The sequence below is a fragment of the Mus pahari genome, chromosome 4 (assembly GCF_900095145.1).
Source record: "Mus pahari chromosome 4, PAHARI_EIJ_v1.1, whole genome shotgun sequence".
Lineage (NCBI taxonomy): Eukaryota > Metazoa > Chordata > Mammalia > Rodentia > Muridae > Mus > Mus pahari.
This window is the reverse complement of record NC_034593.1, coordinates 58,053,833-58,076,928: the sequence shown is the minus strand read 5'-3', so window position 1 is coordinate 58,076,928 and position 23,096 is coordinate 58,053,833. Positions and strand designations below refer to the sequence as shown.

The 23,096-nt window shown below is 40.8% G+C and overlaps 1 protein-coding gene and 1 non-coding gene across 3 annotated transcripts in view; one reads left to right on the top strand and one right to left on the bottom strand.

Moving 5' to 3' along the window:
• Lekr1 (leucine, glutamate and lysine rich 1) overlaps positions 1-23,096 on the bottom strand; it is a 151,338-nt gene that overhangs the window by 47,668 nt on the left and 80,574 nt on the right. For both annotated transcript variants that reach the window (XM_021196847.2, XM_029537186.1), the window contains one exon: positions 7,997-8,078. In XM_021196847.2, coding sequence (XP_021052506.1) covers positions 7,997-8,078 — 82 coding nt within the window. The remainder of the gene's footprint in view (positions 1-7,996; positions 8,079-23,096) is intronic.
• LOC115063992 lies at positions 9,614-9,720 on the top strand. Its single transcript, XR_003843832.1, has one exon. It is a non-coding gene; the product is annotated as a U6 spliceosomal RNA (small nuclear RNA).

The following is a 23,096-nucleotide window of genomic DNA, read 5'->3' as shown; positions in this document are numbered from 1 at the left end:
TTAATACCCCTGATAGAAGCCTATTGTGGCACAGACTGTTAAGTGATGAGCAATAGCTGCTAATCAAGTATAAGCATGTCACCAGGTGAAGAGATTAGAAGATGTGTTTTGTGTAACCATTTTAGACATACAATTCCACCAACTAGGGACCATGTATTTATTCATCTAAGCCTTTTAGGGGCATTCTCAGTCCACCACACCTGTGTGCCCATGACAAAGTTTAATTTATATATTAAGCACATGATAAGTAGTCATAATGCAATGAAAGTTGTAGGAATAAGCTCTCTTTCATATCCTATTATACTGTGTTCACTATCTAATGAGATACTTACAAGGCCTACCTGATGAAGTATGTTAAGTGACATTATACTATGGTCCTGGGGCTTCTATGTAAAGATTACTTAAAAGCAGACACTATGTGAAACAGCAGTAGATCTGATCACTGAGCAGGATAGCTTCTAGAATGTGAGCACATTGGGCAAAGTGATGGCTACCCTTGGTGGGATGGGGTGGGACAGTGGAGTTCATAACAGTTGTCAGAATTGTGAGCAATTTAAATCTGAGAACAGCTTAGATGGGTGAATTCATGGTCTCTAGTTGGTGGAATTGTTTGGGAGGCATTGGGAGATATAGTCTTGTTGAAGGAGGTATGTCACTGTGGTGGGGCGGGATAGACTTTGAGGTCTCAAAGGCTACTGCCATTCCTAGTGTGCCCTTTCTCTGTTCCTGCTGGTGGATCAAGATGTGAGGGCTCAGCTGTTCCTGCTGCCATGCTTTGCTCTGCCATCATGGACTCCAACCCTCTGAGACTGTAAGCCCCAATTAAATGCTTTCTTTCATAAATTGCCTTGATCATGATCTTTTAACACAATAGAAAAGTAACTAAAGAAGGTACAGGGAAAACTGTGTGTGTAGGATTTAATACTAACTAAGGTGGTTTAGGACTGAAGGGGGATTTTTGTTTTGTTTTGTTGCATAGGGTGCACTATGTAACTCTGGCTGTCCTAGAATTCACTAGGTAGACCAGAATGGCCTAGAGTTCACAGAGATCCATGTACCTCTGCTTTCTGTTGTGATTAAAAGAATATGGTACTATATCTTGCTAGGAACTGAGTCTTGAAGCATAGCCCTTGTGGATAAGGGATAGACAACTACTATATTAATTACTAGTTGATAAATTCCAAAATATTTAAATGAAGTTATTCCTCTTACTGTATTCATGAAAATAAATAAAATCTTAAGGAGATATATAAGCATACTGCACAAACCTCACTTTCATTCCTGTGTATTCTTGGCAGGTAACTGTTAATAATTGTATCAATTATTTATTCAGTTCATTTAAACCCATGCCAAGTATGTGCATTCATATCTAATATGAAAGGGATAATTTTTATGGTCACATGTTTAATCCTTCAATTTCTAATAGCTTGTTTTTCATAATAGTTATTTTTTCTTTTATAGATACAATTCTGGATATATTATTCTGGATATATAGATATTAATTTTCCTAGTTTAGATGTCTTTTGTTGCTAATTTGAATTTCTTAGGTCTCATAATTCCTAGTCACTTTGACGAGTGGGATGGGGCTTAGAATAGTTTTTATCATATACTTAGTAAGTTTTTATCATCTTCATAGTTGGCTTTCCAATTCTCTGTCTGTCTGCTTTCCTGTTTAATTTTGGAGGTGTGGTGAGGCACAGAGCTTGTCTGCTGTGTGGTTTGAGCTTTGTCTGGGGCTATGAATCCCTACATGCATTGCTTTAGTCTAAGCAGGTAGGGAAGCCTCTGTAAACCCTAGCATGAAGCTTTTGATGATGGGCCACCTGCCTTAAGTGATCCAAACATGATTCCTCAGAGGGGCTTTCCTTATATAACCATCAGAATATGCAGAGTATATGATTACTCCAAATTATATACCCAAACAGATCCTGGCATGGGAGTATCTAGACGAGTTTTTACCAACTTCTCAGGATTCACTAGGTCTCATGCTCTTAAAGTCCTAATGGACTGGAGAACAAGCTTGCCTATGGGGGGACCAGGAAAGGGGATAACATTTGAAATGTAAATAAAGAAAATATCCAATTAAAAAAAAAGAAAGCTTGCTACTGTAGTCTACCACTGGCAGTACATGACTAGCTTTCTTCTTGTTCATGGCTCATTAAGGTCAAACCTTTTACTGTTCTTTCTTTGCATCAGCTTTCAAAGTTCCTGGAAAGTTCTCGTCTATGGTAGTCTTTCATGTCTTATTTACCTGCCTTTGTACTAATACATACATACATACACTCAGTATATCTGTATCTATCTATTTTATCCTGATATATGTGTGCACAGTTAATATTTACAGGAACATCAAAATCCTTCATAATATTGCTGGTAATATATAAACATAATGTAAATATATTTCACATCCGCATATAAATATATTAAAAATAATGCCTAGGATCTTTTGCATGCCAGGTAATTCTTTACCACTGTGCATTAGCTTCAGCCCTTTTTCATTTTGAGACACAGTCTTTCTAAATTGTTCAGCCTTGTCTTAAACACATTCTGTGGCCCACTGTTGCACACCAATTTGCTTCCAAATAAAACATTCCATCTTGAAAGGAAGTTCCTTAAAATATAGGATATTCTAATGGGAACATTCCATCCTTCCGGGGAAACTAGTTAAGTCCAGGAAGTAAACAACTCAAAAGTTTCAGGAAGTCCCTGAAACTGACCATATTCACTGAGAATATATATGACCCTCCCTAAGAATATATAAGCCATAAGGATGGAAAGACACTTTCAAACAAGCTGAGCTATGCGGAAGAGGAAGATCACATGTGATGGCTATTCTTAGTAGCCAACTTGACTACATCTGGAATTAACTAAAATCCAAGAATGGGAGCAAACTTGTGAGGGATTTTTGCTTAATTTGAAGTAGGAAGATTCACTTTTAATTCATATCTTTGAGATAGGAAAACACAGGCCTTTAATCTGGATCTTGAGGTAGGAAGACACACCTTTAATCTGGGCCACACCTTGTGCTGGTAGCCTTTGTAAGGACATGAAATAAGAAAGCCTTTGATATTTGTTTGCTTGCCCCTGTCTTTCTAGCAAGTCCATGGCCTCACTGGCATTAGAGCTTACTTCTTCAGGATGCCAACATATCCTGAATACCAGCTGAGACACTCAGTCTTGTGGACTGAGGCACTATGCTATAAGTTCTATTACTCTAGAGAATCCTGGAAGAGCTGAGGCCAACTAAGCCACCTGAAGAGGGCTCAGATAACTAAGCTATCTTTAAATAGTTCAGACCAACTAAACTACCTGAAAAAGACACTCTCCAACCTGTTACCTGCAGGCTGTGCTATATACTTCAGCTTTTGTGAGCTGCCACTTGTGCTGAGGGAGATTTTTTTTGGTGATGTAGCCGTCTTTGAGTCATTTCTGCTCCCAAAAGTAACCCCAAGAAACTCATGTTTCACCAATTAGATGGGATGGTATCCATACTTTGGTTTGTAGTAAGGCCCCTATCTGGAGTGAGAAGATGTTTATTCATGTCTCTCCAGAAATAGTGTCACACGATGCTCAGGTAGCATTGAACTTGTGCTCCTCCTGACTTCATCTCCTTAGCAGCTAGGATTATAGGCCCGCACTGCCTTCTTAGCTCTCATTATTTTGATGTGGCACTTCTCTAATTATGTAGACAGTGTGACAAAGGTGGAGTTTGCAGGCAGGTACAACCTGACTCTCGGAGCCTAATTAATGTCCTAGCACTCAGCAAGCACTGCTGTGTTCTTTATGACACTCATTGTAGCTTTCTTCCTTGTCTCAGAATTTTAGTTATCACTCACCAAGATACACACTGCTAGGTCAAAGCTCATTTCTCCAGTCCAATTTCTCCTTCCAGTAGTCCATTTAACAGAGCAGATGTAATGAGTGAAAACGGCCCCCATACGGTCACAGGGAGTAGCACCATTGGGAGGTGTGGCTTTGTTGGAGAAAGTATGTCATAGGGTGGGGGTGGGGGTGGGGCTTCAGGGTTTCAGAAGCCAAAAACAGGCCCAGTGTCTTTCTCTTTTCCTTTGCCTGCTGATCCTGATCTAGAACTCTCAGCACCATGTCTGCCTATGTGCCACCATACTTCCTGCAGTGATGATAATGAACTAAAGCTCTGAAGTGTAAGCCAGCCCCAATTAAATGTTCTTCTCTATGAGAGTTGCTGTGGTCATGCTGTCTCTTTACAGCAACAGAACCCTAACTAATACACAGGAACATCAAAACCCTTCATGATATTGCTGAGCCTCTGGATCAACTAAACTAGTCATTCCCTCACTTCAGTGACTGTAGCCAAAGAGTTCGAACCAAGAAAAATAAAAATCAGTTTCCAATTAGAACAATACTGCTGTGGGTGTGGTTCGGCTGAAGAACATTTGCTTAGCATGCATGAAGCCTCGGGGTCTATCCCCATCACTTCATAAAACTGAGCATGGTGGTCTATGCTTGCATCTCTAGTACTTGACATTTGGGAGATGGGAGCAGGAGGATCAGAAGTTCAAGGTCATTCTTTGTCAAGTAGCATGTTTCAGGCTAGCCTGGGCTATAGGAGACCCTGTCTCAAAAACACATAAACCATAGAAAATATTTTCTTAAAAATCTTATGTGGGAAAAGCTAGCCAATTCTAGCCATTTATGAGAAATCTTATTTTAAATGCATATGTCTTACTTTATTTTTGTTTTATTTGTAGTGGTAGGGATTAAGTGCAGGGCCTCCCACATGTAGTGCAAGTTTTCTACCATTTAACTACCCCCTCCCCAGCTCTAAAAATCTTAAACAACAAAAGAATTACATCAAATTGAATGGAGAAAGGTCACCAGCACCCACAGAAGTCAGAATCAAAACTTTAAACAACAAAGATTCTACAACATTTTCTAATTTCTAAAAGACCAAAGATGTTTGAATATGGATAGAAAATCCCTAACTTATTATCAGATGAGTGTTTTACATGTATGTATGTATGTATGTATGTATGTATGTATGTATGCATACTTGCTTGCATGTATGCATGCCACTTGCATGTCTTCAGAGGTCAGGAGAGGGCTCTGCATCTCCTGGAACTGAAATTAACATGGTTGTGAGGCACTGTGTAGAACTGAACTCTGGTTCTTTGCAAGAACAATCAATGTTAATTGCTGAGCCATCTTTCCTGCTTCCTGTACATCAAATTTTTGAGTAAACTGCTTTCAATTCAAATTTATCATTGGTCAAAGCACAAATTCACGCCTATTAAATAATAATATGTGTAGAGAACTGGTGACCTCTGGGCACAGTTAAGACTTCGGGGCTTTGATCCTAAGTGCTCCCCAGCCCCCACCCCATTTACTCCATGCAGCAGACAGAATGCAGGTGGAGCATAGACTGGAGGAGGTACAGACATGCATAGAACAAGGTCTCTAGCACCAGGGACCCTTTTAAGTGGCTCGTTAACAACCCATGTTTTCTAAAAGTGGGCACTCCCTCCAAGTTTTCATTGAAGCAGTTCTCCTGTGGGTGGGAAGCAGAACCTCTGTAAGCTGATAGGACAGCACAGTATTCCTGCAATACTAGGGCAATTCCCTTGTGAGCAGTTAGTATGATGGACTGTCAGGAGGTGGCACATTTCCTCCTCAGCCTGCTCTGCCTTGACTCCTACCATTTCTCAGTACTCAGGTTACAAATATCAGAACAAGTACATTTAGCAAAACAGCACAAGGCTTATGTTAATCTTAAACGAAATGACTCCTTGATTAAACAAAGATTCTGTACAAAACTACTCCAGAAAAAAAATCTCAGATTGTGTATCAACCAATAAGTTTTAATCTTGTTCTTCCCTTTTGCAACCATCTTACTTATCCAAGATCCTACCTATAAACATCATTTTCGCATGATCACAAATTCAATCTCAGCTTAGTCAGGTGCAGATATAATTTTTCTATTCCCAGGCTGACCTCTTCACGTCTCAACTTTATTTTTTAATATTTTATTTTAAATTGTGTGTGTGTGCGTGTGTGTGTGTGTGTGTGTGTGTGTGTGTGTGTGTGTGTGTGTGTGTCTGCAGGTGAATACAGGTGCCCACAGAAGCCAGAGGAGTTGGACCCCCTGGAGCTAGAGAGTTTCTGCCTGTTCGGAGCTGCTTGATGTGAGCACTGGGAGCCAAATTTGGATTCTCTGAAAGAGCTTCAGTCCCCTCTCCTCACCACTGCCTGAACTCCAAGGAGCAAGGGTTGGGTCAGCAAGGAGAGGGCTCAGAGGTAAAGACACATGTCTCCAACCCTGCGGATGCAAGTTTAAGTCCTTGCACATGTATGATGGAAAGAGGGAACTGACTGAGTCTCATAAGCTGGTCTCTGATGTCTGTACATGTGCCATAGTATGTTTATTCACTCAGCCATGTATGAGTGCATGCACACTCATACACACACACACACACACACACACACACACACACACACACACACAGTAATAGCAACAATACTAATGGTAATAACAAAATAAGCAAATGTCACACAGTAGCTGTGGTCTGCCGAGGCTGCGCTTCCACAAGCCTTCCATAAGAACACAGTCCTCTGATATTATAGACAGCACAAGGACTTTTTACTTTGGCAATTGCTCCCTTGTTTCTTTTTCATGTTTCTTATATTGCAGAAACTTACTTCTTGTACCTGAGGAAGAAAAGGCACCAAGAATTCTCTGCCTTCTCATCGCTTACCCCAGCATCCTGCCCAGGTCACCAAACCTCTGACCTTACTGTACTATTAACTTCTTGTTTTCCTAAAACAAAGCACTTGCTACAAATAATCTAACTATGCACTAATTTAATTAGACATTTCTGGAATTTGTTCCTTTTATGTTGTTCAATATTTGATTAAACACATTGTTCTTAGGCACAGCCATGGTCAACACAAACATTTGGTTGCTAAGCACCCTAATATTTATATTTATGAGGCTGAGCCTTGTGACTACAGGAACTGAAACCAGTCTCCCAAGGAGTAAAATGGTAGACTTTTTTTTTCAAAGATCATGTGCAGTTTATTTTAGCATTATAATTATAGATATACCATGTTTACATATAAAGTAGTCTTTCAAATTCCTGAAGTAAATTATTTTTTAAAACAAATACTGCCCTGGGTACATTTTATATGTGTGTGTTACCTCTCTTTCACTCTCTCTCTCTCTCTCTCTCTCTCTCTTTCTGTGTGTGTGTGTGTGTGTAGCCATGTATGTGTCATGGTGTACATGTGGAGGTCCTTGTCATCTACCATGTTTTCAATAGCATCTCTTGCTTTGCACTCACATGTCAGGCTGGCTATGGATTCTAAAGGTTCTCCTGCCTGGCTCTCATCACAGAAACACTGAGGTATAGCCAGGTGCTACATGCCTGGCTTTAACTGGGCACTGGGTATTCAAAATGCAGAATTTTACACTGTAAGTGCTTGACCCATTGGGCCACTTCCCCACCATTGGACATTTTATAAGGCCATTTTCTTATCATTTGATTTCCAGTATTTCTTCCTCATTATCATAAAATATATTCACCATTTCAAAAGCACTCTGTTTTGAACTGAAAATTAGATATTTTAAGAAAACAACAATTCATAAAATCTAAGTGAAATATTGTGGACAGTAAAGAAATGAATATAAGGGGGGAAATGAGAGAATTCCTTCATTTGAACATCAAGAGAAATCAGCCACATAGCTAAGGTAACCAACCTTCTCTACTTGATCCCATCCTAGAGGTCAAGAAACAACTCCTAGGTCCTCTCCCGGGGGACAAACACTTTACTGAGTTAAAAGAGTAACAGGTTCATCAATAATCATAGCAGGCTACAACAGAGCCACAAGATGCCACAGCAGACCATCACCTACAACTGAACCATTGCCTGAAGACGACACTCTGGAGTCTTTCCAAAGTCTTAGTTTTGTGACACATCAATGCGCAAGCCCTTCTTACAGCTGTTTAGTGTTGCCCCTTACATGAGCATCTCCTTACAGTTGTCCAACTCCTTTGCTGTCTTCTGAAGTCTCAACCCAAGTGCCTCTACTTGACACTGTAAATCTGAAACGACACAGCATGGTCATTAGTATACTGTGTGTAGCGGTAGTTCTTAGCTACACTGCTTTGGAAGGAATGGGGGAATCATGGTGACTTGGGGAGAAGGATGGGAAGAGCGAGCTACAGGAGAGACAACCAGCCATGTAAGAATTGGACCTATGGTAGCAGGGGAAAGTTTAGGAGTCTCAGGAGTACCAGAGGGGAGCATTTGCTAGCAAGGGAAGGTTTAGGAGTGCCCAGCCTTTGAACTAGTCACAATGTGTGTGTGTGTGTGTGTGTGTGTGTGTGTGTGTGTGTGTGTGTGTGTGTCTTCCATTTGTGAATCCAGATAATTCCTGGGCGGGTGCACACATGACCAGCTGGGAGCCAAAGCGGTGTAGCTAAAAACTACCACTACACTAGTGTCTAGGTGCTTTTATAAACTCAACCAGATCCCTCGGAAGTTTCCTTCTAGCTTCCTAAGAACAATACAGGTTCTTAGGAAACCCCTGAGACCTCACAACAGCCCACACAGGGCCTTTGCTCCCCTCACTTGTCAGGCTGATTTTCTAGCACCTAACAGGGTAACCTTTCTAGTGTTTTCAAGGACATTTATGTTGCTGGCACACTCCATACATTTCTGATCATGTGGCTCACTTCTTAAAACGTTTGGATCTCTGCACTTCTGTTCCCAAACCTACTGAGGCTTCTGGATAGAAATGAAAGACATAATCACATGCCAGGCTCAGGGTTAATAGTTTAGCTCTGAGTAGCATCTACAAGGCATGTTAATAGCTTCAAAAGGCAAGAGAACACTGTGCAGGCAACTGGTTTCCACACAGCCTTCATCTAGGTGGTTTAGGGCGTATTTGAGAAGGATTACTCCAGAAGCCATGTGTAGTGCGTGTTGTACTTGGCTTATCTCAGTCCTGCCAGAAGGCTCTTGTGAGGATTGTGGTCTGAAGCCTGACTCCACCTAACTCCCTGGGAGCATTTAAGGTACAGAAGGAAACTACACAAATGGACTAGCCAGTTTATACAGAAAAAAGTCATTCAAAACAAGGGAGTTGTCAAATTTTTATTTTCTAGCTACCTCAAACATTTTCATATCCTTTTCTTTTCTTTCCTTTTTTTTTTTTTTTTTTTTTTTTCGAGACAGGGTTTCTCTGTGTAGCCCTGGCTGTCCTGGAACTCACTNTGTAGACCAGGCTGCCCTCGAACTCAGAAATTCGCCTGCCTCTGCCTCCCAAGTGCTGGGATTAAAGGTGTGTGCCACCACTGCCCAGCTTAATATCCTTTTTAATAGTAAATTTGACATTTTTAAATGAAGCTATATACATGAGCCAAACTTCTATGTAAATCTATAGCATGCTTTTCTTCCTATCTATCTATCTATCTATCTATCTATCTGTCTATCTATCTATCTATCTACCTTTCTTTCTTCTTTCTTTTCTTCTTTCTTTCTTTCTTTCTTTCTTTCTACCTACCTATCTGATCTAGTTTTTCAAATCAAAAAGCAAATTCTCTCTAAACAAATGTTCTCATAAGAATTTTCTAGGGTGCTTGCATCAGCAGTACATATATTAAAATTGGAATGATACACAGAAGATTAGCATGGCCCCCATGTAAGGATGACACGCAAACTCGTGAAGTGTTCCATATTTTTAAGAGCATGGAATGCCTATGATACAACTCACAGACCATATGAGGATCATGAGGAAGGAGGACCAAAGAGTGGATGCTTCAGTCCTGCTTAAAAGGGGGAACAAATAATCAAGGGAAGTAGAGGGTAGGAGGGACTGGGGAGGAAGAGAGGAGGGAGAGGGGGGAAAGAGGGGAAGAATCAGGTATGGGAGGAGATGGAGGAGATGTGCAGAGGGTCAGGAAATTGAACAGAGGTCTGTAGCCATGGGGGATGGTAACTGGGGGAAGCAACCAGAAAGTCTCAGATACCAGGAAAGCAAGAGCCTCCCAGGACCCCACAGGGATGACATTAGCTGAAATGCCCCACAAAGGAAAGGTAGAACCTGTCAAAACCATATCCAGAGGTTAGGCATGGCCCCCTGGTTGAAGGATGGGGCCACCTACCCATCTCCAAAAATTTAACCCAGAATTGCTCCTGTCTAAAAGAAATACCGGGACAAAGAATGGAGCAGAGACTGAAGGAAAGGTCATCCAGAGATTACCCTACTTGGGAATCCATCCCACATGCAGACACCAAACCCAGACACTAGTGCAGATGATACAAAGTGCTTGCTGACAGGAGCCTGATACAGCTGTCTCATGAGAGGCTCTGCCAAATCCTGACCAATACAGATGCAGAGGCTTGCAGCCAACCATTGGACTGAGCACAGAGACTCCAATGGAGGAGTTAGGGGAAGGACTGAAGGAACTGAAGGGGCCTTATCTGGCATCAATAGGAAGGAAGGTCCTTGGTCCTTGACGCCCCAGTGTAGAGGAATGTTAGGGTGGTGAGGCAGGAGTGGGTTGATGGGTGAGGGAGCATCCTCATAGAAGCAGGGTAAGGGGGGATAACATGGGAGGGGGTTGCAGAGGGGAAACTGGGAAAGGGGATAGCATTTGAAATGTAGATACATAAGATAAAAATTTTAAAAAAGAGTTTTCTAGGTATTTATATAAAAACCTTTATTTTTATATTTTTAATTATTTTAATGAACATGTAAATTTTTGTGTCATGTATATCACACTTTGAAACATGTATACATTATGGAATGGATAACTCAAGCTTATTAACACACCAATACACTTCAAATTTACTCTTAAAGTTTTTAAAATAATTCTGTTGACTAATAATCATCATGTTGTACAAAAAAGTTATTAAACTTCCCCACCTATCTACATGAGATGTTTGTGTTCTTTGAGCAACATCTCCCCACATGCATTATTTAACTTCATTCCTTCGAAATGCCAGACTGGTTCCAACTGTCTCATTTTTTCAGATGAAGAGAAAAAAAAAAATGAGACCCTCTCTTGAGTGCATTGTTCCATTCTTGAAATCAGGAAATCAGCCAGCCAGCCAGCAAGCAATCTCTCTGAAGAAGTATAAGTCTGCTGAGGGGACGGCCCTCAAAACAAGATGCAACTGTGGACTTACTAATGATATTTTCAGGGTACACCTTTTTCCAATAACAAAAGAGAAAATAATATGAAATATAGTTTTTGGTAAAAAAAAAAAAATCTCAAAACCCAGAAACCTTATTTTGAATGTTCTGTACCATGTGATTGTATAATTAAGCACAGTAGGCTGCAGACGGGCTGCTGGCAGGTTTGACTCTGAAGAGGGAGGAGCGGGTGTTCACTGATGGGATGCCATGCTCAAGTGCTGAGCATGGTGCTCCCCTCGAAGAGGGAGGAGCGGGTGTTCACTGATGGGATGCTATGCCCAAGTGCTGAGCATGGTGCTCCCCTCGAAGAGGGAGGAGCNGGTGTTCACTGANGGGATGNTATGCCCAAGTGCTGAGCATGGTGCTCCCCTCGAAGAGGGAGGAGCTGGTGTTCACTGACGGGATGATATGCCCAAGTGCTGAGCATGGTGCTCCCCTCGAAGAGGGAGGAGCGGGTGTTCACTGATGAGATGCTATGCCCAAGTGCTGAGCATGGTGCTCTTCTCTGAAGAGGGAGGAGCGGGTGTTCACTGATGGGATGCTATGCCCAAGTGCTGAGCATGGTGCTCCCCTCGAAGAGGGAGGAGCTGGTGTTCACTGGTGGATGCTATGTTCGCCCTGCCTTTATACATTTGTGGTCATAGTTTCCAGGAAGAGAAAGTAGGTATTTTGATTATTGTAAATGGAAAGAGGAAAGATGAAAGTAGGTTTATTCAGCAAGCTACCAAATGATCTACTGGCTGAAACTGAGTTGTTCTGCCTGATCCCTAAGTTTTTCTTGTTCATGTTGACTCCTGAAACAGAAAACCCACAAGCAAATACTGTTTGTCAGGGAAGTGTGGGTGAGCCTTGTTCTACGCCAGTTACAGTCTCTTAACTTTTAAAGAGATATACATTACAAAATGAGAAACACTACTGGTGAAAGAATAAAGACAAACGTGGTGCCCTTGTGACTAATTCCATGGAGCAAACAACACAGACAACCATCCTGCTTTCTTGCTGGATGCTCCTTGGTGCTTCTGCCAGGATATAATCCTGAGTGGACCCAAGTCCATGTGATAAACGTTTGTTATTATTTCTAAGGCAATAGTTAAAATTGATTACCTTTAAACAGATCCCAGAGAACTGTTACTTGGTATGTAAATTTTATGTAATTAATTCTCAATTACCTGAGAACTAGTAGAGTAGCATATGCTAAAAATAGTCACTAATTCAAGCTCATTTTGGTAACATTAAAAAGTATTATATTGGAAGGAAAGAAGGAAGGAAGGAAAGAAGGAAGGAAGGAAGGAAGGAAGGAAGGAAGGAAGGAAGGAAGGAAGGAAGGAAGGAAGGAAAAGAAAACAGGGCTGGATAGATGACTCATTAGTTGAGTACTGACTGCACTTCCAGAGGATACGGCAGCTCACAAATGTCTGTAACTCCAAGATCTGACACCCTTGCATAGACATACAGGCAGGCAAAACACCAATGCACATAAAATAAAAACAAAAAGTATTCTGAGGCTCACATTTCAATATACAAATGCATCAGAGTTCCAGTATTTCCCAGGTTCCAAATAAAACAGGCTATGCCACATGCCCCTGCACAGGAATAATGTCAAAGCTAGTGTGCTCTTTACAAAGGGTTATTCTTTCTCCACATATTTCTCTTCTCCTCTCACTTTCAGAATAAATGTAGATTAGTCTTTGGTTCAGTGTAGAACCAGCAGTGGAGACACTGCCACCATGATTGCTTGCCATGTGTCTTAGAACAGCTCTGAATATTTGTAAAGTAAATGAAATGTTTTACCTTTAAAAACAAGAACCCATAAAGGTTGTCACATTAGGTAAACAGAAGCAGAAATATAAGCATAGCCAACCAAGAAAGCATTTTCTTTAAGCAGAAAAAACATTACGTAGAGCTGAGGAAACACAATTCATTATGAAACTCTCACAATGTAAAAAGCCCCCTGGTGTGTTATTGGGAGATGATTTATATATTTTCATGACTGCTTTTCATTTTTTTGTTGTATTTTTTTGTAATAAGGAAGTGCTAAAAGATAGTTTAAAAAACAAAAACATAGGATGGTCGCTGTGGTTCTGAATGATCTGTACGCATCCCACAGGCTTATTAAAGGTTGGAGTAGACTAGCAGGGCCCTTTGTCTCCAGAAGCAGAATGCCCAGTTCCTGTCGCTAATAAATAAAGGAACACAGTCAGGGGAAGCAGCAGAGTCGAAGCCACCTGCACAAAACAGCTCCTTCAGTTTCTGAGGCAAGGAGTTCTTAAATAAGTGCATTGTTCTGAGTAGTCCTTCTCTATAGTCAAATAAATTCAACTTCAATTTTCTGTCATTCAGCATGACATTGGATTATGAGGCGAAAGGCCCTGAATGACTAGGAAGAGAAAGGAAGCAGTGGCTTTAAGCACCATGCAGATGTAAGGCGGAACCCATGGAAACAATCCAGAATTTACAACAGCACATTCTATGATGATGTGACTGCCTTCTCTGCAGATATTAAATAAGAAGCAAATGATTTTAAATGAACAAAACCAAAAAGAGCTCTTAGCTTCTCTTCAACATGAAGCAGCTGCTTGCTGGATGGATAGCATTACACAGGCACCAGATTTGCAGTAATTAGTCATTTGAAAGAATCCTGTGATTCTGAAAGGCTTTGAGAAACTGCACATACAAAAGGTATTCATGGTTAACTATTTTATAGGAAGATAGAAAGCTTTAGTAGTCACGTGGAAAGTATAATAATAGGCATACGTTAATATCAGAGAAGACAATAATAAATACACCTCAAAGGGTAGAAAGAAGTTTCAAGTTTAAAAACTCCTAATATAAAGAAAACACACACAATCTTAAATTTTGGCTCAAAGTGCTATTTGGAGGAAAAAAATATAAGTCAAGTTCAAGTAGCAAGATGGAAAAAATAGACAGGCATAAAGGCATTCAAAGACACAGGGTAAAAAAAAATTTAAATTTCTAGTGTTTGATTTGTCAGTTGTAATTTCTAAGATCAGATGAGATGGGGGCATGTTCAGGGTGGTTTGGGCATAGATGGCAGTTGCAATTTTAAAGGGTTAAGGTGACTTCACTGATGATTCTGAGTCACAATAATTATTCATCTCAAGAACAATACATGAATTTCAACAATTAAAAAAAAACCAATGGTTCTAAAAAAAAATTTTTAATGTTAGAGATAAAAGAAACCCAAGCTAACTTTGAAGCTTCTAAACAACTCAATACTTAACATTCCAGAGGTGCTGTGCATGAGTGTTAAAGCCAATTGCCTAGCTTCAAACCCTGGCTCTGCTTGTTCCAGACAGTATGGCTTCAGGAACCCTGTACAGGGCTCTCAGCCTTCAGTGACTTCATATGCGCACAGGAGGGAGAGCAGTGACAGGCACATTGTATGCCACCTATTGTTGTGCTGGAATGAAGCCATCTCTTCCAATTCCACTCTGAAATGAAGGGCATCATTTCCCACCTTAAGGACCTTCCTTGCTCTTGTACAACAGGGTATGGGGTCTTTAATTAGTTTGTTTTCCTTAACAATTTGTTGGGGGAACTAAGATAAATTGTTATCATTTGTTAAAGATTGAAAATGTTTATGGAGACATATTGTCAGAGCAGTGGTTCTTAACCTTCCTAATATGTTCCCTTTTATATGTTGTGGTGACCCTCAACCATAGAATTATTTATGTTGCTACTTCATAGCTGTAATCTTGCTACTGTTACGAATCATAATGTAAATATCTGATGTGCCACCTTAAAGGGGTCAACTATCCCCAGCTGAGAGCCACTGGCTCAGAGACTGGTCTTGTTTGTGTGAGTCACAAATGAGTATCTTCTGTGTCATGAAGACTAATAAGTTATGTTCTGTGTAAGCAAAATATAAAGCAGAAAGAAAGCAAAGGAAAAAGGAGAACGCTTGTTGCGGGGAAGAACCAAATGATGTTGGAACACAAAACAGACAAACATTGTCTGATCCTATGGGTGGGACAGGGGCTTTAACTGTAGTTGGAGAGGAAAACGTTAATAAGGACGGATGTTTGTTTTGTTTTGAAGGCAGGTGATACTTAGATGTGTTTGTTTGTAGAAGGTTCATTCTAGCATCTGTGCTGTGGATTTAATGTATGACTCATAACTTATATCTTATATACGACAAAAAAAGTACACTCCTTGTAGGCGGGGGGTTTGTTGTTGCTGCTGCTGCTGTTGTTGGTTTTTAATTACACAAATTGCCTGGGTGTAAATAACTTTGTCCTGACAAAAACGAGAGATAAAGAACAGCAAAGAGGAGAAAGACTGACCAGGCTGCTGAGATGTGATACTTAGATGTGTTCCTTAGGGCCTCGGATATACAGTGGGTACCCAGACTGCAAGAGCAACGCAGGCTGCGGAGACTGAAGTGTGCAGTGGATGTGAAACTGGGATTTTCCATTAGTATCCTGCAGTGAACATCTGGGAAGGAACTGGTTCCAACAGGACCTGAGCAGGTGGCGACATGGGAAGGAAGCCGTGCACTGCTGAATTTGGTGGTGCGGCAGACTGCTTCCAGGAATGGCTGGAAAAGTCCATCAAGGGAAAAGGGCAAGTATGAGAAGGCCGAGTGGGCTGAGTGAGCTGTGTGGGCTGCGTGGGCTGTGTGGTCTGTGTGGGCTGAGTGGGCAGGTCTTCTTCACAGAGCCACAGTCACAGAATGGGTCATGGAAATAATGATGCATAAAACATCAAAGATGAAATTGTAACTGGCATCAGACAAGAGAACTCCTGCAGAAGCTCTTGGCAGTAAGGACATGCTAAGTGACTTGATGGCTTACTGAGACTAGCAGCCCTTCCCCCATCTGCAGAAACTGCTACAAAAGACAGAGGGTGAGCAAGAAGCTAGTCATCCCAACTGAAAAGAAAGAGTCTGCCCAAGAGGCAACATCTTCCTACTTTGTTTTAATTTGCATTATTTTTTAAATTTTGTTTGGTTATTCTGTTTTAGCCTGTGTCTCAATTAAACAGGCGTTCAGCGCCTCCCTTTGCCTCTCCCCACCCTACAGTGCTGTCTCGGTTAACTTCCCGACTTCCGGCCCATGCCCGTTCCCCTTGTTCACACATCATTCACCTTTGCTCCTTTCCCATTCTTTCCTTGCTTTGTGACTTAATTATAAATTAAGAAAACACCTATCACTGAAGATTATAAACTACATTTCCCCAGATCAGCATCTCATATATCTGAATCTTATTGGGCATACAAAAGAAGGACACACACATGTCTTCTACAGAAACTTGCCTCCGGTCTCTTGGCAAATCACCTATTACTGCAGTTGCTACACCTGAATAGCAGTGGGAGCATAATAAGTTCAAGTAAAGATAACTTACCAGGAAGACCTGTGTGAAATGAAACCAAAACAGTGAAGAAACAAGAAAAATAAAAATACTGGAGAATACCCCCAGCCTGAAAGACATGCGAAGCACAACACAGAGATAATGAAAGAAACTTCACTGTGATGTGCTCACAGCTCCTCATCACTAGAGGCTGAATTTAACCACAAGAAACATTGGTGAGATGCAAGAGAAAGGTCCCATTTTTAAAAAGAACCAATGGCCACAAGGAAGACTCATATTAGCAAATGAAGGAAGAAGAAAATAAATTTAGCATGTAAATAAGAATGTTGGCAAAAGAAAAAAAAGTAGTTAACTGTTTAGAGGAGATTTTTTTAAAAAGGGAGGGGGAGAAAAATCAGTAAGGAAATGAAGATTTTGAAAAAGTACAGAGGGGAAGTTGAAGAGTCAACCTAGGGCATGGGGGATGCACAGCAAAAAGCATCACTAAAAACTCAAAACACACTGAAGCCAAGGAAGTAGGTAGGCGAACTGCAGAACTTCCTCCTTTCCTTCCTCTTCCCTCCAATCCAACCAGCCGCCCTGTCTCATGCCTGGTTCTAGCTCTATAGCACCTGCTGTGGCCTCTCCTCACTCTCTGCTCCTCGTCCCACTAGACTGAGCTGGTTCTGGTGGGCCACCCTGCTTTCATCTGTTCTGTGGATCCCTCCAACACCCTCTCCTAGCCCATCCCCATGCCTATGTGTCAGCTCCCAATACCTAAAACACATTTTACCCAGAATCCCCACTCACCATCTCTATCAGGATTCCCAGAAGAATTTCCTACCAGGCAACACACAACTGCCACACTCTCATAAGAACCAGAGAGGGCAACAGAAAACAAAGAACACCCAACCAACAAAGACAAGACCAGTTATCAGGAACTAGAATTACAAACTTCCCAAATTCAGGTGCCTGGATGCCAGCATAAAAACACAATCAGTAAACATGCAGGACATTGCTTGGCCAGCATCCATCCCTAACATTAAAGGTGGTGATGCACACCTTTAATCCCAGCACTTGGGAAAGAGAAGCAGGTAAACAAATTTCTTTGAGGTCAAGGCCAGTCTGCTCTACAGAGTGAGTTCTAGGACAGCCAGGGCTACACAGAGAAACCCCGTCTCAAAAAATACATACATACATGCATGCATGCATACATACATACATACAAGAACAAAAGAAAAGAAAAAAGAAAAAGAAAAAGAAACACACATACACAAACAAAACAAAAAGAGAGACAGAGAGATGATGTTATAGGCTATTAAAGAAGCCTTAACAAATACAAATGAAGTGAAATGGATCCTTGTATCATATCAGATCATGGTAGAATAAAGCCAGACAACAGCAGCAAGAAGAGTCCACAGACACTTCAGAGCAAAACCCTAGAGAGCTACAGAAATATTGTACCTAACAGATGGCCCATGGTGGCTGTGGGTAAACAGGTAAGGAAAGAACCAAAGCAAAGGGCCAGCAGCAGAAATACGCAGGCACAGGAAGCAGATGCTGACCCCTAGATTTGGTCCATCTGTTGACCCCACCCCATCCCCAGCTGAATTTCCCACTTTACTAGAGATTTAAGGAACACGGTGTTTACACATATTTCTGCATAGATGAGACCCACAAACACTATGCTAGCACACAAAAAGACCACACATTGCATGATTCTATTTTAAGAAATGTCCAGAATGGGAGTATAATAGTGATTGGAGTGGGGGTGGGTACAGGGACACAAAAGGAGTGGCAGCTAATTGTCTCAGTCTCAGGGTGTTTGTGTGTGTGTTTGTGTGTGTGTGCACATGTGTGTGCACACGCACGTGCGTGCGCGGTAGGCACATGTGTGAAGGTAAGTGAACATTTTGTAGATTTGGTTCTCTTCTTCAAGAGTCAAATGCCATCCCTGAGGCCAGCATTTTTAATCTGCTGAGCCGTCCTGGTGGCCCTGGAAGCTTCTGTCCTTCTTTTGAAGAGTTTTCTAGATTTATTCATTCCGTGATTTTATGTGTATGAGTGTCTTTTGCCTGAATGTATGTGTACCACATACATGCCCAGTAGCCATGGAAGGAAGAAGAAAGCAGCAAATTCCTTGGGACTGGAGTTATGGTGGTTGTGAGCTGTCATGTGGGTTCTGGGAATCAAACTCAGGTCTTCTGCAAGAGCAAGCAGTGCTCTTAACCACTGAGCCATCTCTCCAGACTCTCAAAACATTATGATAAGGACAGAAATGCTCTAAAACAGAGGTTTTCAACCTGTGGGGTATGACTCCTTTGGGGTCAAACCACCCTTTCACAGCAATCTCCTAAGATCATTGGAAAATACAAATATTAATACATAATTCATAACAGTAGCAAATTATAGTTATGAAATAGCAACAAAAATTATGTTGTGGTTTGGTCCCCACAGCATGAGGAACTGTACTAAAGGTCACAGCATTGGGAAGGTTGAGATCATGGCAATCAATTATCACATAATCCTGTGCATAGCCTAAAATCAATAAATTGCATACCTAAAATAGGTAAATCTGAAAATATATAAATTATACCTAAATAATGCTATTTTAAAAACATTTAATTAGGATGTTCAAGTATTTTATGTAAAATAACATCATTAAAAGGCTGTATTAGTTATTAAACTAAACAGCTTACTGAAAGAAAAAAGTTTCAAAATTTTTTTACTTGACATAAATTTGAAAGTTGGTTAAATAGATCCAAAGAGAAATAACAATGCCGAGATGATTTATCTGAACTGTGTCTTCCAGTATTTGTGAGTGATGACAAAGAGCAAAGGACACTTTATTCTACCAGGTAGAAGGAAAATCATTTAAGTGGACTGATTTGTGGGTCACAGTGACCTCTGAGAGGACTGTAATCAATGGAGATAAATTGTGCATTTTGGAAGTAATATTAGTGTACGCTAAACATAAAATTACAAAACCCATGTAAATAAATCTTTTCTAAAAGGGAGTTAAGAATTTAGTCCTCAAATTTTTATTTTGCATGTTTATTTTTTCTGGAAAGAACTAAACTTTAGCAAAAAGATTAGGCTGCCATTAACAGCCCATTATCAATACAGAGCAGAATTAACATATTCATTTAAATATCAAGCATTCGTATTTCAAAAGATAAGCAAAAGAAAATGATGGGAAACCAAATTTACAAGTTTTTTATGTAGAAAAGTAATTACCCTAGAAACTATATACTTGAACCAAAGTTGAAAATGTTCAGTGGTATTTTAAAAGAAAAAAAGTGAACACAAATCTATACGTTTATTCTTGGAAACAATACTGTCCAGTAGAAATAGTGTCAGAGCCTGAAGGGACCCAACAGGCTGTAGCCCCAGCCCACAGTCAATGCTGACAGATGGCATGTCAGAACCACCTGTGTGGTGTGTGGCAGCAGGGTCATCGTCTTACAGTTGCTTAGGATGTCAGTAATTAATATCACATTGGTGAGAAACAAGAAACTACAGCTGAGGTAGAAGATACAAAAGAGTGACAGTTTAAAATGAAGAAAAGTCCACAGTAAAGATGAATTCTGAAAGTAAGAGACATGGGGAAAATGGGGAAATGGGGGGGTCTATCAGGGGAGTGGGAAGATGGTAATGTGGAGATAGAGGGAGGCAAGGGATAAATAACACTAAGGATGTTTGAAAAGCCATAGGTAAGCAGTTTATTTTATAATACCTACCTTCATGCGCACATGCAAACATGCACACACACATACAGTTTATATAGAGTTACTGTTTAACAAGAATCCCTGTACCAGGCATAGGAGACTTCCTGAAGAGTAGTTGGGTAGGAGAGCCCAAGAGTCATCTCCAGACAATATAGGTTATTTCTATGGCCGTTGCTTGCCTCCCGGAACTTGAAGGTAAAACCCTATTGCTGAAGACAAGGCACCCTTTGGAAACAGGACTTGGAGAAGCTGAGCTGGAATTGACTTAGGAGCCTCCTTCCTGAAACATTGCTATGCATACCACCAAAAAAGGAAAGCAATAGATGGCCCTACCCAGATGTAAACCCTACAAACCAGGACACAGAACAGGATCCCAGCTGGTGCAACAGTGGCATCTTTGTCCTGACAAGAGTCAACAACTGTCTAACAGACTTAAGGCCTAACCAACAGGATTCGTGTCTGATACTATAAACCTAGCCAATTACCTCTGTCCTCTGCTTGCTCTGCCCCACTGCAGACACACCTCTGTCCTCTGCTTTGTGCAGCTTTCCTGGTTTCGTGGGCTCTCTAAACTTGGCTTTCATACATGTCACTGACTTTTCTTTATTATCCCTGAACATGAATTACAGAATTTCACTCCGACTCCACTTCTGAATTTGCTGATCTACCTACTCTGCAATTCATGGCCATTTACAGCAGCAAGACAGCAGTAGGAAGTAACTACATCTGCAAAGGCTGGGTGGCCACTCTAGCTGCTCATTTCTAGACTAACTACTTATGATCTGTTAACAACCAGTTCCAAATGTTGAAGCCATGGAGAATTCCTTGCAGAGTCCCAGGTCCAGTGGCCTTCATGACCACAGGAGACTGCAGGTCAGAGGGCTGCACCGCTCTGGTCACAGTCACCGTGGGTTCACTAAATAAATCTGTGGCATGATTTTGGCTGGGAGCTAGCAGATTCCTAGCTACTTTCTAAGCTTGGTTCTTCAACCTTCCCAAAGATTCTGACTACCTAAAATTATTCCTTCAATAACTTCCTCTGTGACTTAAATTGTACATGGCAACTGTTAACTGAAAAACTTCAAAACTGCATTTCTGGTTGAAAACACAAGCTGGTGCCACCACCGTCACCCACCGTGTTACTGTGCAGACTCCTTTTTTCTTGAATTCCTAATTAATTTTTAAGCTAAAATCAAACTGTCCTGGTTATAAGAACCACCCGGAGCACTTAACAAAACCGAAGAGTTTTCTGCATATTGGCGAATGTAACTCAGACACAGGACAGGTGTACAAGAATATACTCTTTTAAACAAATCCCTTTACTTACCCAACCCTCCAAGCTACCACAAATACCAGTAATACAGTCCCAGATGTTGTTCTTGTAGGCAGGTAACTGGACAGCACCGCCTAGGACAAATTCAGGGATCAGCTAGGTCAGTGGCCAATTATTTTGTAAGGGGGAAGAAACCTTTTTCTTTTTAATTGTGGAAGGGGAGTTGGGTATTTCCAGGTGCCCTTTTGGAATTCAGTATAATGACTAACAGGATGCACAGGCTTTGCCTTGCTTGACGAAGACCTGGGTTTGGATCTCGGCTGCAGAGTTAGGGACTACTGTATGTCTACATGATAAAAGCATGCAAATGAGTCACAGAATGGCCATGTGAGGACCACAGGAGAGGGTGTGTACTGATGGCGCCTACATCAGACACGGGGTCCAGAAAGGACTCCCTTCTCTTCCCTTCTCTATAGCCACAAACCCCATGTTCACTAAGACTTCTTTCATTCGGGAAAATTCACTCAGGAGACATGAAATACCACCGTCTTGGCAGGCTTAGTATTCTTCTAGAAAACTAAAATGTTAAACTAAATTGCTTATTTTATACGTCAAATTCAAAGAAAAACATTTGAAATATGCTTTGATTTAGGGAAAGAATTTTACTTTGAGAAAGTGGTTTTAAGGATCTAGTGTGTATTCCAGCAAGTTTGTCCTAATTGTATAAGCCTAAGTTAAACAGCATGGCCTACTATTTTATTTTAAAATTTATTTAATTTTATAAAAACACATTTAATTTGAAATAGTTTTCAAAATACAAAAAGATATGTAATTTTCCCACTAGAATGATTCATGCAGCAATAAACTGGAATTCCAATATTAATAAGAACCCATATTGGGTTAAATACAGTGACAGATGGTTACATACAGATGAACTTGTGGATATGTGTGTATACATATTAGCACAGGCATACTTATGTCTTTGCTCTGTCACCTGAGAGCACATAAAGCAAATAATATCCCATACTAATAAATACACTGAGTTCCTGATTTGAAACTGCTATCTTGCAACCAAAGAAATCATGGCTCCTTGGAGAAGTGGCTGATTCTAGTATGAAATGGACACGGTGAGCTTTCTTAATGGTTCTAGAAAGTAAGAACAACACCCCTTATTGACAGGAATATGTCAAAGAGACAGAGCAATCAACTGAAAACACCTCACTCAACTAAAAGCTATGTTGTTTGAGAAAAAATACTACTGGATTATAACCTAAATATAAATATCAGTGAGTCAATAGTCATGTAAATGATAAATTAAGAAGTGGGGAGAAGAGGCTAATCTCTCATGCAGGACAATTCTGAATAAGTTTTGCAGATTTCTCCCCTAATGAGGGAAAGCTGAAGTTTGCACTCCAGTCTGAGCTGTGTGTAGAAGGTTCCTTTCAAAGAGGACAGCATGGGAGGGAAGGCCACCACTTTCCCAGGGGAGCCAGACAAGTAGTGGTGCAACCAGGTGACCAAGGTCAACTGAAATCAGCAGTCATAAATCCCACTGTGCTGCCAGGGTTTACTTTTGACAAGACATATGATAACAACACTCGCTCTC